General features: G+C 40.1%; 2 protein-coding genes across 2 annotated transcripts; one reads left to right on the top strand and one right to left on the bottom strand.

Moving 5' to 3' along the window:
- Nucleotides 1–1,027: 1,027 nt before the first annotated feature.
- LOC106371260 (3-ketoacyl-CoA synthase 18-like) lies at nucleotides 1,028–2,731 on the bottom strand. The gene has a single exon (XM_048750382.1). The coding sequence runs from the start codon at nucleotides 2,653–2,655 to the stop codon at nucleotides 1,135–1,137; it is 1,521 nt and encodes a 506-aa protein (XP_048606339.1). The 5' UTR covers nucleotides 2,656–2,731; the 3' UTR covers nucleotides 1,028–1,134.
- A 2,490-nt stretch (nucleotides 2,732–5,221) lies between these two features.
- On the top strand, nucleotides 5,222–5,767 carry LOC106434459 (glutathione S-transferase T3-like). The gene has a single exon (XM_013875331.1). It carries the CDS (start codon nucleotides 5,222–5,224, stop codon nucleotides 5,765–5,767), a length of 546 nt encoding a protein of 181 aa, XP_013730785.1.
- The last annotated feature ends 7,443 nt before the right edge of the window (nucleotides 5,768–13,210 follow it).

Here is a 13,210-nt window from a genome sequence, read left to right on the forward strand (position 1 = left end):
GGAAAAATTGTCCCACCGCTTGGAAAGGGCAATATTCACGTGGTTCCGGAAAACCCACAATTGTTTTAGAAGCGGTTGCTTCTTTTGATCTCTGGATATGACATGCGTTTTTTGGACCGCCAGGTACTTTAAATGATATCAATGTTCTTGACCGCTCACCTGTTTTTGATGATATAATACAAGGTCACGCTCCGGCAGTCACTTACTATGTCAATGGAAGGGAGTATCATTTGGCTTACTATCTCATCGACGGTATTTATCCGAAATGGGCTACTTTTATCCAATCAATTCGGGAGCCACAAGGGCCGAAAGCGGTTTTATTTGCTAAACACCAAGAAGCTATCCGAAAAGATGTCGAGCGTGCTTTTGGAGTCTTGCAAGCTCGCTTTGCAATTGTTAAAAACCTGGCACTTTTTTGGGACAAAGGCAAAATTGAGAATATTATGAGAGCATGTATCATACTCCATAATATGATAGTGGAAGATGAACGAGATGGATATACTCTGTCTAATCTTTCGGAGTTCCAACACGGAGACGACCCCGGAAGTTCACATGTCGATCTCGATTTTCAAACGGATATCCCTTCAAATATCGCCAATATGATGGGTGCTCGAAGTAGAATTCGTGATCAACATAAGCATCAACAACTGAAAGCGAATTTGATTGAACATATATGACATAAATTTGGACATAATGAAGACATCAACTGAGTTCGGAAGTTTGTTTTCGAATTATTCTCGATTATTGTACTAATCTATATTTTCATGTTTTTTTAAAATCTATGTTTTAAATGTTATCTTTTAATATATTTTATTTAATAAATAAATTTTATTAAAAAAAATTATTAATTTTTTTAAGAACCTCGAATTAAGAAACCGCTATTGGATCGCTAAAAATGGAAGTTTCTTAACAGAGATCCTTAACCCCACTTAAGGTTTAATTTATTATTAAAATTTTCTTAAGGATCTCAAAAAGGGTTTTAGGGTTAAAGATGGTCTAAGAGATACATACATGTAAAACAATCAAATACTAGAACACCGTTGCATTCTTTATTCATAACAAACAAGAGAAACATCGTAGCCATCAAATTATTATAACCAATAAAAAGAAACGAAAGAGAGCAAACATCATTTATTAGGACCGACCGTTTTGGACACGAGTCTCTGACTTACCTGAATCAGAATCAATTTTAACCGGGTATCTGTCGATGCAGTGTTCCCAAGGACTATTTGTTGAAGCTTTGACATTGTTTAGAGCCACCCAAACTGCACTGTTACACTTAAAGCCTGACCCTAAAGCAATCTGCCAAACTTTATTACCTTTCTTCATCCTTCCTTTTGCTTCTATGTATGCCAACTCATACCATATTGAGCTAGATGAAGTGTTTCCAAATCTATGTAACGTTGATCTTGATGCCTCTACATCGATCGGTGCTAGGCCTAGGTTCTTCTCTAGCACATCAATCACGGCTTTGCCTCCGGCATGTATACAAAAATGGTCGATAGCAAGCTTGAAGTCCGGGACGTAATAATGTTTGATTTTGTCTTTGAAAAGTTTCTTGCCCATGAAGGTAACGAAAAAAAGAAGTTTCTCGCTTAACGGAAGAATCAACGGACCCAGCGTTGCTATGTTTTTCTTAACCGTTCGACCAGCAACATCGGTTATGTCCTTGGACAAACTCACTCCGGTTTTGCCGTTCTCATCGTCTCCTTGTTGCACGCAACGAAAAGACTTGTCGTCAGCTCCGGTATGCGTTCGAACCGTGTGAACTAGCTCGTACTTGGACCGTCTACGATCTCTAGGCTTGTTGGAGAGCAAAATAGCGGCCCCACCAACACGGAACAAGCAATTTGAAACCATCATGGACCTATTATCACCAGCGTAAATGTTATAAGTGATGTTCTCTGTGCTCACCACAAGAGCATACGTATTTTTATGGACATGCAACAAGTCCTTTGCTAGATCAATGGCTATAACGCCGGCACTACAACCCATGCCACCAAGGTTAAAGCTTCTTACGTTGCTTCGGAGCTTGAAAGTGTTAACGACCATCGCGGAGAGCGAAGGAGTTGGATTAAACATGCTTGAGTTCACCACAAGTATACCTATATCTTTAGGGTTAACATTGGTGTTCTTGAATAGATTTTCTAGCGCACCAATGATAACTTGCTCCGTCTCTTCACGCGCCGCCGCAAAAGTCTTCCGGGGAGGGACCTGAAGCAGCCCCTCGGGCCCGTGGGTTTCATCGCCTAGACCTGAACGTTCTTGAATCTTCCTCAAGAAGTCAAGCCAGGACGAGTCATCGCACGTGCCGTTCCGAGAAGGATCAGCTTTTCTTACTTGGTAAAAGATATCCATGACCTTGGAGATACTTGATCTACAATGCGTTGGTGGAAGGTAGCATGAGTACTCAACGAGGTAAACCGGTTTGGGCCGGGTTGCGATGTAGAGAACCGAACCGAAAACGGTGAAGGCAAAGAGTGGAGCAATGGTTATGAGGTTGTGTTGGAGATAGGAATAGTATAAGTGGTGAAGATCGTCTATGGTAAGCCGATAGGCTTTTCCGGCGACGATCGCCGTTAATGGAAAGAAACAAAGGTTGAAAAGGTTGGTTATGACGTAATGGTAAAGGAGCTTTACGTTAATGGACGTCATTGCTCAGTGTGTGTGTCGGAGAATAGTAGAGGAAGCGATGAGATGTATTTGTATGGATCCTCTTTTGTGGTCCGTTACGCTTTACATGCATTTTAAAAGACATGTGTATACTCATGCTCATGCATGCATACACATTGAAATAAATCAGTAGTCCGATGAAAGGTGCCAAAAAATAGGAAAGTATCTGATGAAAAAACATAAATATTGATTGTATACTAGATTCATTTCGATAAAAATAATGCTTTTCAATTTAAAATGAAATAAACTATATAAACATAACATCATAAACTCATTGCCTAATATATCTTTATTACTATTATTCCAAATAAAGAGTCTAGATTTCTGTCTCTAATTAAAAAAATGTTCTTTGACCAAAAAAGTTTACAAAATTTTAAATTAAAAATGCGCTAGTAATATTAAATGAACAGGGCTAAATATATGAAACATGTGTATTGAATTCGAGAGAATTTTTGTACTTAGACAATCAATATCGCATAATTTAGTGGGGTTTATAAATAAAAAGAGTGATTTAATTAAATCAAAATTAATTAGAAAGGTTATTACCGATCCTTAACTTAGGTTTTTTGTGATCGATTATTTGGTGGGTTTCAAACCACGTGTCACCACATAAGAGGACCAAATTTTATTTTTATTTTTATTTTTTTTTTCTTTTGTTCTCTTTCTCATTATTTCTCGTGTTCTTTGTTTTCTTCGTCAAGAGGAGAGACCCAAATCGAAGACGTCTCCTCCGCCTTCTCGGCCGAAACCGAAGACCGACTCCGCCTTCTCGGCCGAAACCGAAGACCGACGACGTCTCTGACTCCGTCGTTGAGTCTCGTCCCACTTGTCTCGTCTTCTCCATCAGATCAAGGATCGAAACCGAAGACCAACGACGTCTCTCTGGCTCCTCACGGAGATTCCTCCGCCTTCTCCGCCGAAACCGACGATCGAAACCGAGGACAACTCTGTTGGTCCTCACGGAGTCTCGTCGCACTTCTCTCGTCTTCTCCGTCAGATCAAGGATCGAAACCGAAGACCGACGACATCTCTCTGGCTCGTCACGGAGATTCCTCCGCCTTCTCCACCAATACCGACGATCGAAACCGAGGACGACTCTGTTGGTCCTCACGGAGTCCAGTCGCACTTCTCTCGTCTTCTCCGTCAGATCAAGGATCGAAACCGAAGACCAAAGACGTCTCTCTGGCTCCTCACGGAGATTCCTCCTACTTCATGTGAGGGTCGACGACTCTGTCCGTGTTGACGGCGTCTCCTCCCTCGGTCTTTCAGCTCTCGCTAACGATCTCTTCAACGTGGAGATAACTTCCCAACTATTTACATCCTTCTCGTTTCAATTCATGAATGCATGTGATAGTAGTTAAGTTAATGAATGGTGATTACGGTTATAAGTTTTGTGTATCGTTGTAAAGCTTTAGCCTTTGATCGAAATTTGTAGGATTTTTAAATGTTTAGTTAAAAAGTCATGAGAATACAATGAGATTGTTAGTTAATCTTGAAACTAGTACTGAAGATCAGACTGGAACTTAAGTGTCGTGTAATGTTGTCTGAAATCTCTTTAGATCATTTTCTGATTTGTCAAACAATTTGATTTCTGACTATAGTATCGTTCTAACAGTTTATTGGTTACTTGGTTTGACTTGGTTTGCGTAGATGAATCATGTGAGGAGGCAAAGATCAGAGTGAGGACGCAAAGATCATAATGATCTGACTACTTGAGACTTTAGGTTAGGTAAGTGTGCTGCTTCTTGCTTTTTTCTTAATTGCTTTCCTCTGCATAGTTATTAGGATAATAAATGCTGGTTAGAGTTAGGTTATGGTTGTGATGAATGCTTTCGATTAATGGGTGTGATGAATGCTTCTGTTAGGTAGTTTAACTCTGATGAAAGCGTGTTATGACTGTGTGGTAGATAATAAATTTGTTAGATACATGTCTAATCATCTCTACTCAACTAAAAAGAAAGCTCTCAAGTCTTCTTCTATTTTCCTGTATTAAGACGATCTTCTTCTCTTCTCCTGTATTTAAACCGCTTGTTTCTCTGTTTCTTTTCATCTTGAAACATATTTCTTCTGCTTCCTCTCCTCTTTTCCTCTCCTCTTTTCATGTATTTAAACCGCTCATTTCTCTCTTTCTTTTCATCTTGAAACCCATTTCTTCTGCTTCCTCTCTTCTCTCACATACTAGGATATGGATTCTAGTAATCCATTTAGTCAGACATCCAATTTTGTTGATCTGTTGAACAGTCAACAAGATACTGACTTTCCTGAAACCTATCAGTATGCAAGTTTTTCACATGGATCATCACAACTCCCTAGGCAAACTTCAAGCTTCTGTGAAGTCTCAACGATAGAGCGTAGAGAAAGAAATGGACAGTCACTGATGATCTTGCTCATTAGCGCATGGCTAAACACGAGCAAAGACCCTGTGGTGGGCAATGAGCAGAAAGCAGGTGCATTCTGGCAGCGCATTGCAGTGTACTTTGCAGCAAGTCCGAAGGTGGAAAGAGGTGAAACCCGAGAGGCCATTTAGTGCAAGCAAAGGTGGCAGAAGATGAATGATCTTGTGTACAAGTTTTGTGGAGCTTATGCGGCTGCAACAAGGCAGAAAACAAGTGGCCAGAACGAGGCTGATACTGTTAAACTTGCACACAAAATCTTCTACAATGATCACAAGATTAAATTTAATCTTCACCATGCTTGGGAGGAGCTTATGAATGACCAGAAATGGTGTGAAATTGCTAGTTCCAAGATTGATGGAAGCGGAAAGAAGAGAAAGTATGACGATGGAGCACAATCTGAAAGCTCTCAAGCAACTTCCAATCTCGGAGATCAACCAACGAACCGTCCTCCTGGTGTCAAGGCTGCGAAAGGAGCATCTGGTAAGAGAAGTATAGCGGATCACCAGGCTGTCACTCACTTTCAGACCATGTGTTCTATTAAGGAGAAAGATTTGGCGGTTAAGGAGAAAGATTTGGCGGTTAAGGATAGAGTTTCGAAGATGTCTTTGCTTGACAGTCTCATTTCCAAAAAAGATTCACTTTCTGAAGCTGAAGAAGCTCTAAAGCAGAAGTTACTAACGGAGGTGCTCAGTAATTAGTGCCACTTGTTCTGTTTTTCTAGGTTTCATGTTCTGTTTGTCATCAAGGTTTCATGTTGTCTTTAAGTCGCCCTAATTATGTATGTTAGTTTAAGCTGAAAAATGTATGAGTCTATGTTCTTGTATAATTATAAAAAAGTTTCTTCTGTTCTTTGTATCATGTTATGTGTTGTATGTCTTTCTGTTTCACGTTTTAATAATTGTGTGTGATGTGTTTCTATTTCTTTGTGTAGAGAAATGAAGAGAGTGTCTGTTTGTGTCACAAGTGGACACAAGATGCACGTTCAGTCACAAGAGCATGCAGAGATATGAAGAGAAGTTTGTTTGTTTGTGTCACGAGCTGTGTATGTGGGCTTCTCAAAGTCACGAGTGTGTCTCATTATGTAAATATTGTCTTTGCTTTTTCTAGTTTGTTGTTTTCCTATAGTCACGAGTGTAATATGTTATGTCTTTTGTTATATAAACGGTTCATTCACGAAGCATTTGAATCACAAATTCTTCTTTTCTTCTTCTCACCAACTACAAAAGAATAAATCGTTGCTTCTTCTCCTTCTCACCCAAAGTTTCATTCTTTACTAAGTTCTTTTCTCCCAAAGTCTCTCCTTGAAACTAATTTTTTTTTTTTTAAACTTTCAATCTCTTCATCACAAATATGGCTTCTTCATCACATAACACTTTTGAGGGAGAGGGAGTTGATGATGAAACGTTTGATCAATATTTCGATCAAACGTTTGAAAATTTATCCATTGAGTGTGATCGAGAAGTCGGAAGAAAAAAGAAAAAAATGAGTCCATATCGAACGGAATCGTGAAGAAGGCGATGTACGTTTATGGAATGATTATTTCAGTGAAACTCCGACATATCCTGAAAATCTCTTCCAACGACGATTTAGAATGAACAATTCATTGTTCATGCGTATTGTTCATCGACTCTCCAATGAAGTTGAATACTTTCTGATATTCTCGGAAGGCTCTAGGAATATGCTCTCGGAAGGCTTAGTCTCTCTGCACTTCAAAAGTGTACAGCCGCCATTCGTGTTTTGGCCTATGGTTCTGCGGCTGATGCTGTTGAAGAATACATCCGCCTCGGTGAAACTACCTCTCGAGCATGTGTGGAACATTTTGTAGAAGGAGTAATAAATTTATTCGGCGATGAGTATCTAAGAAGACCAACACCGGCTGATCTTCAACGTCTAATTGTCCCACCGCTTGGAAAGGACAATATTCACGTGGTTCGGGAAAACCCACAATCGTTTTAGAGGCGGTCGCTTCGTATGATCTTTAGATATGGCATGCGTTTTTTGGACCTCCAGGTACCTTAAATGATATCAATGTTCTTGATCACTCACCTGTTTTTGATGACATTATAAAAGGTCAAGCTCCGCAAGTTACTTACTCTGTCAATGGAAGAGAGTATTATTTGGCTTACTATCTCACTGATGGTATTTATCCGAAATGTGCAACTTTTATCTAATCTATTTCAATACCACAAGGTCCGAAAGCGACTTTATTTTCTCAATATCAAGAAGCTGTCCGAAAAGATGTCGAGCGTGCTTTTGGAGTCTTCCAAGCTCGTTTTGCCATTGTTAAAAATCCAGCACTTTTTTGGGATAAAGACAAAATTGGGAGGATTATGAGAGCATGTATCATACTCCATAATATGATAGTAGAAGACGAATGAGATGGATATAATCATTTTAATGCTTCAGAGTTCCAACCAGGACAAGACACCAGAACTTCACAGGTCGATCTCACGTATTCTACAGATATACCTTCAAATATCACTAATATGATGGGTGTTCGAACTAGAATTCGTGATAGACAAATGCATCAACAGCTCAAAGCTGATTTGGTTGAACATTTGTGGAGTAAATTTGGACGTGATGAAGACAACAACTGAGTTTGAAATGTTTCTTTCAAAATATTCTCGATTATTGTACTAGTCTTTATTTTTAGGGTTTTTTGCAAAAGTGACTCAAAACTTGGAGTCAAACAGAAAACTAACCTTTTCTTTTGACTCCTTTTTTTTGAGATTTTAACCCCACACCTGCATTTTATCTACGAAAATGCCATTAACATTTTTTTTTTCTTTTCGAAAATGGCTTCTTTACTGTCTCAACCTCATCTTCTTCAAGTATTTACAATATTGCCACTGCAATGAATAGTGGCAACAACCTTGTACGAACTGTTTGGAGCTTTTAATGCCCTTTAATGCACGTAAATCTCTTTACACTCTCTCTGTTTCAATTGTTATGAACTAAAAACAACATTTCTTTCACTTTCTCTCTATATTCATCCAAAAAACTCAAGCTTTTGATTCAAAATATGGGCTATGGTTGACAGAGCCATATTTCTTTCGTTTTGACTTACGGTTGCTTTCGTTTGAGGTTCTGGGTGGTTGGAGACTTAATATAAAGTCGTCCCTCCAGAAGACTTAATTTAAAGTCGTCCGGGGAAAGCAAAGTCGTCCAGAATTTTTCCCAATTTTCTGGTCAAACCTTGCTTATCCCGGACGACCTTAAATTAAGTCGTTTAGCTGGACGACTTTCATCTAAGTCGTCTGGAGAAAGTTAAATTTCAAGTTTTATTTTTCAATTACAAAACTAACCTAGGACGACTTACACGTAAGTCGTCAAGTTTTCATAAAATATTGAAATTTTAACTTTCCCAGAGACGACTGAATTATAAGTCGTCCAGAAATAGTCAAAGATCTGACACGATTCGGTCAAATGCAAAACTAGCCCGTTTCTCGTAGACGACTTATATATAAGTCGTCTGAAGTTTTTTTTTTAACAAACAAAGCCGGACGACTTAGAATTAAATCGTCCCTTTTAATTTTCAATTGCAAAAGTGACCTCTTTAGACGACTTACCTTTAAGTCTTCTGGACGACTTAATGCTAAGTCGTCTGCGGCAATGTTTATTGAACTTCTTCATTTTCTCTATGTTTACTAATGTGTTTTATTTTGAATATTTGCAGATGATTTTCCAGTTACATGCAGTGTATGGAGAATGGTTGTTGAGAGATTTCCGTTGAAATTTTGTGGTTGATGATCTCAAAGGAGCAAGATTGTTTTTATTGAATGAAGATTCAACACATGCTGAACTTGTTGCAATGGCTCAAGAAGATTATAACCTGGACATGAGAACAGTGAGTGTGGAGATTAGCTACTCATTACCAGCAGAAATGATGATGGCTCCAGGCAGTCTTCCCATTCATGTTACAAGTGATAGACAAGTTCGAAACTTGCTGGAGATACTCAAAACCCATAGAGTATGTCTTTGTGTATCAAGCCGCAGCAAGGTCGAAACGGTTTCAGAGAAAAGGGATATTGATGAAGCTGGTGAATGGGAAAAAGATGTTGGTGATAATGATGAAGCTGGTGAATGGGAAGAAGATGTTGGTGATGATGATGAAGCTGGTGAATGGGAAGAAGATGTTGGTGATGATGATGAAGCTGATGAATGTTTTGAAGATGTATGTGATAATGAGTTTGTTGAAGATGAAAATCAAGATGGGGAGGAGGAAAATGGGGAGGAGGATGCTGATAATTCTATTGTTGGTGAAACGGATCAGAATGGTGGGGATTACAGTCTTTATGGAAAGGTTCCAGATGAGGACGAGGAAGATGATGATAATATTTGTTTTGAAGAAATCCAAAAGACATATGCTAAGACAAATGCTATTGAAGGAGGAAAATCGAATGGTACCAGTATCTATGTCAACTAGAGTTTTGTTAGCAAGGGTGCACTGCTTTCAGAGCTGCGGTTGGCAGCAGTGAGGGGTAAGTTTTCTTTCAGATTATACAAATCAACGAAAACTCTCGTTGTGGCAACATGTCGGGTTAGCTATTGTGTATGGAAGGTCAGAGCGAGTGTCAAACATGGGACAAACACGTTTTGGGTAACAAAGTATGTGGAAAAACATTTATGCTCAGTGGGAGACCGAATCGCTCAGCGGAGACACTGTACTCCGAAGTATGTAGGTAGTCTTTTCATTGATCGTGTTGGAATCATTGATGGGATAACTCCGCAGCATATCACTGATGCAATGAGGAACATGTTTGGCATGGCGCTTGATTACACCACTTCATACAGAGCACTGTTATATGCACAAAGATTGGTGAGAGGATCAGCAGAAGAAGGGTATTCGCGTCTGGCATCATATCTCGAGCAAATCTCCATTGCAAATCCTTATTCTATCACGGCGATAGAACTTGATTTTATGAAAAGATTTAAGTATCTATTTCTCTCTTTTGGAGCTTCTATCAAAGGTTTTAAGTATCAGAGAAGGGTCATTGTGGTGGATGGAACTCACCTAAGTGGAAAGTATGGAGGAACTATGTTAGTTGCAGCCGCACAAGATGGCAATTTTTAGATATTCCCATTGGCTTTTGGGATCGTGGATGAGGAAGATGTACCTTCTTGGGAATGGTTTTTCACAAAATTGGCTAGTTGTATATCTCATGACAAGCCTCTGGTGATAGTCTCCGACCGGCACAAGGCCATTAAAAGTGCGTGTGATAAGGTGTTTCCTTGGGCAACCCGAGGAATATGTTATTATCACCTTCAAGATAACATTGTCAAAAAGTTTAAAGGGAAACATCTCATGTACTTGGTGAAAGGGGCTGCTTATGCTCACACGGTTTACGATTTTGACCGGTACATGGCTGAGATACGGAGTGCAAACCCGGAACTTGCAACGTATTTGGAGAAAGCCGACGTCAGGCTATGGTCAAGGGTTTATTGTAAGGGGAACAGGTTCAACATAAAAACAAGCAACATTGCTGAATCTATTAATTCCGCACTGAAGCGAGCAAGAGGATTTCCGATTACGTTCCTGCTGGAGTTCATAAGGCAGAAGTTAGGAAAATGGTATTGGAAAAGGAGACAAGATGCTTTGAGTCTCACAACTGAACATAGCCGGGCTGTTGAATACTTGCTTGCTGTTCGAGAAGAGATAGCGGGTATGATGACGGTCGAACCAATTGATGGATGGCATTTCTTTGTCAAAGGTGGCAAAATGGACTGTGTGGTTGATTTGGAACATGCAAAGTGTGATTGTGGTGTCTATGGAGTGGAGAAAATACCTTGCTCTCATGCTATAGCTGCTGGAATACATGCTGGTTTGCATATCTCCACACTTGTATGTCCACTGTACTCAAAGAATTATCTGTATGCAGGATACTCAGAGAATATATATCCTATCGTGTCACAACATATTGAGGAACGAGAATGCTTTCCTCCAGAACTAAAGCGTGGTCGGGGGAGACCGAAGAAATCAAGATGGCAATCTTGGTTGGAGCTATCTAGGATGAGAGGACACAAACCCAGGAAGAAACATAGGGCACGGAGATGCTCAAACTGCAAGGAAACTGGCCATACGAAACCACAATGTACACAATCAGTTGACTAGTTGTCCAGACGACCTAAATTTAAGTCGTCCAGTCTTGATTACCCTTCCAGACGACTAAATTTTTAGTCGTCCAGTGTATTTTATTTTTAGACGACCTTCTACTAAGTCGTCCAGTGTATTTTATTTTTAGAAGTCCAGTGTAAGTCGTCCAGTTGGAAAACCTTCCAGACGACTTATAATAAGTCGTCCAAACCTTCTAGACGACTTACAAATAAGTCGTCCAGTTGGAAAACCTTCCAGACGACTTATAATAAGTAAGTCGTCCAGTTGGAAAACCTTCCAGACGACTTATAATAAGTCGTCCAAACCTTCTAGACGACTTATTTGTAAGTCGTCCAGTTGGAAAACCTTCCAGACGACTTATAATAAGTCGTCCAAACCTTCTAGACGACTTATTTGTAAGTCGTCCAGTTGGAAAACCTTCCAGACGACTTATTTCTTCCAGACAACTTATATATTTACAAATCTATACAAAGACAAGCTGAAATACAAATACTTCGCTCGTTAAAAAATCATGTTCAAATACAAAGACAAGTTCAAATACAAACACAAATCTAATCATGCATGCCCACGAACTTATCACCATCCACATTTTCTTTCAAATGCTGATCAACAAGCTCCTTCCATATATCCACCGCCATATTATCCCTCATTTTCTTCGCGTTGCACCTAGCAAAGTCTTTAGGGTCAAAGGAGACCCCAAGAGCATGACATTCAATGTACTTTACAGCGTACACACCACAATCACCATTGTTGGCCGTGGGTACACCTTTCAGTGGTCTCTCATATGTGTATGGCTCCAACCCGTATTTGACCCGTATTTCGTCGGTGGCTGCGCACTCAACAAGCAGATAAGGGACCATGTGGAGAAAAGGCTCCATTATCGCATCCCATGCGTCTGGTACACTAGATGAAGGTATGCTGTCCCAGAGGACTATGTGCCTCTTAGGGATCGATATCCAAATAGCAACCCCATGATTGTCGTTCAAGTTCACTGGTGCATAGATATCATCAATGTCCTCCCCCCACTTCTTGTTTGATTGGCAAAATGAAGTTATTGATCCGTCATAAAAATTTGACGCCCCACCAGGTAGAACTCTTCCTAAACCTTTGTGATCAGGTTCCGATGTTTTGAAGAGCTGATACTGCTCTCTCCAAGACTGGGAAAAGTTGTGATCCAGGAAGCACATTCGCTCGCTCCTGAAAGCTTGTGGGTTCTCCTGATACCTCTGCCTTAGCACATTAATCCAAGCATCTATATGCTGCATATTAAATATAACAAGTTAGAAGTTACCAGACGACTTAAATATAAGTCGTCTACGTGGTCGTCCAAGTAGACGACTTTCCAGACGATTTATCTTTAAGTCGTCTGGAAAGTAGTCTACTTGGACGACTTTGTAGACGACTTAAATCGTGTGCAGAAGACTTACGCAGTCTTCCAGCCATTCTCTGGCTGTCCGGAGGAAGTGGTACCACCTTGTTGGTGATGTACGTGGTTTGTCCTCGGTCTTAGTTGAATAATGACTGCAAACAAAAAAGCAATCAGTTTTGGACGACTAAATCAAGCTATTATGGGTAAAGCAATCACTTACGGATCAGTTTTCAACCAATCAGCGAGTTCCTTCAACTTATCTTTGTTTACTGGCGGAAATGGATTATAGGCTGCCACTTTATCTTTTTTTTTCTCTGCCGTATAAGGAGATCTCACAGTGGGAGCAGGTTTCTTCGCTCGTTTACTCTTTGCACGCTTGTCCAATACAGCCAGGCTCGGTTCTGAAACTGGATCGCTTGGCTCGGTGGAAGCGAGGCTCGGTTGTTGATCGGTGGAAGCGAGGCTCGGTTGGTGATCGGTGGAAGTGACAGCAACAATCTCTTTGGAGGTGACACCATCTACTTTATCCTCCGGCAAGATCTTATATACCGAGTTCGCCTCGGTTGCTGTATCCTCCGGCAACCATCTCTGCAATAAAAGTTGCACACAAGTTAACCCTGGACGACTTAAATAAAAGTTGTCTGGACGACTAGTTGA

Source organism: Brassica napus, chromosome C3 (assembly GCF_020379485.1).
Source record: "Brassica napus cultivar Da-Ae chromosome C3, Da-Ae, whole genome shotgun sequence".
In the NCBI taxonomy this organism is placed as follows: Eukaryota; Viridiplantae; Streptophyta; class Magnoliopsida; order Brassicales; family Brassicaceae; genus Brassica; species Brassica napus.

What these genes read in the sequence shown, in the direction of transcription:
- LOC106371260 (XM_048750382.1), bottom strand. Translation starts at nt 2,655, where the DNA reads ATGACGTCCATTAACGTAAAGCTCCTTTACCATTACGTCATAACCAAC.
- LOC106434459 (XM_013875331.1), top strand. Translation starts at nt 5,222, where the DNA reads ATGAATGATCTTGTGTACAAGTTTTGTGGAGCTTATGCGGCTGCAACA.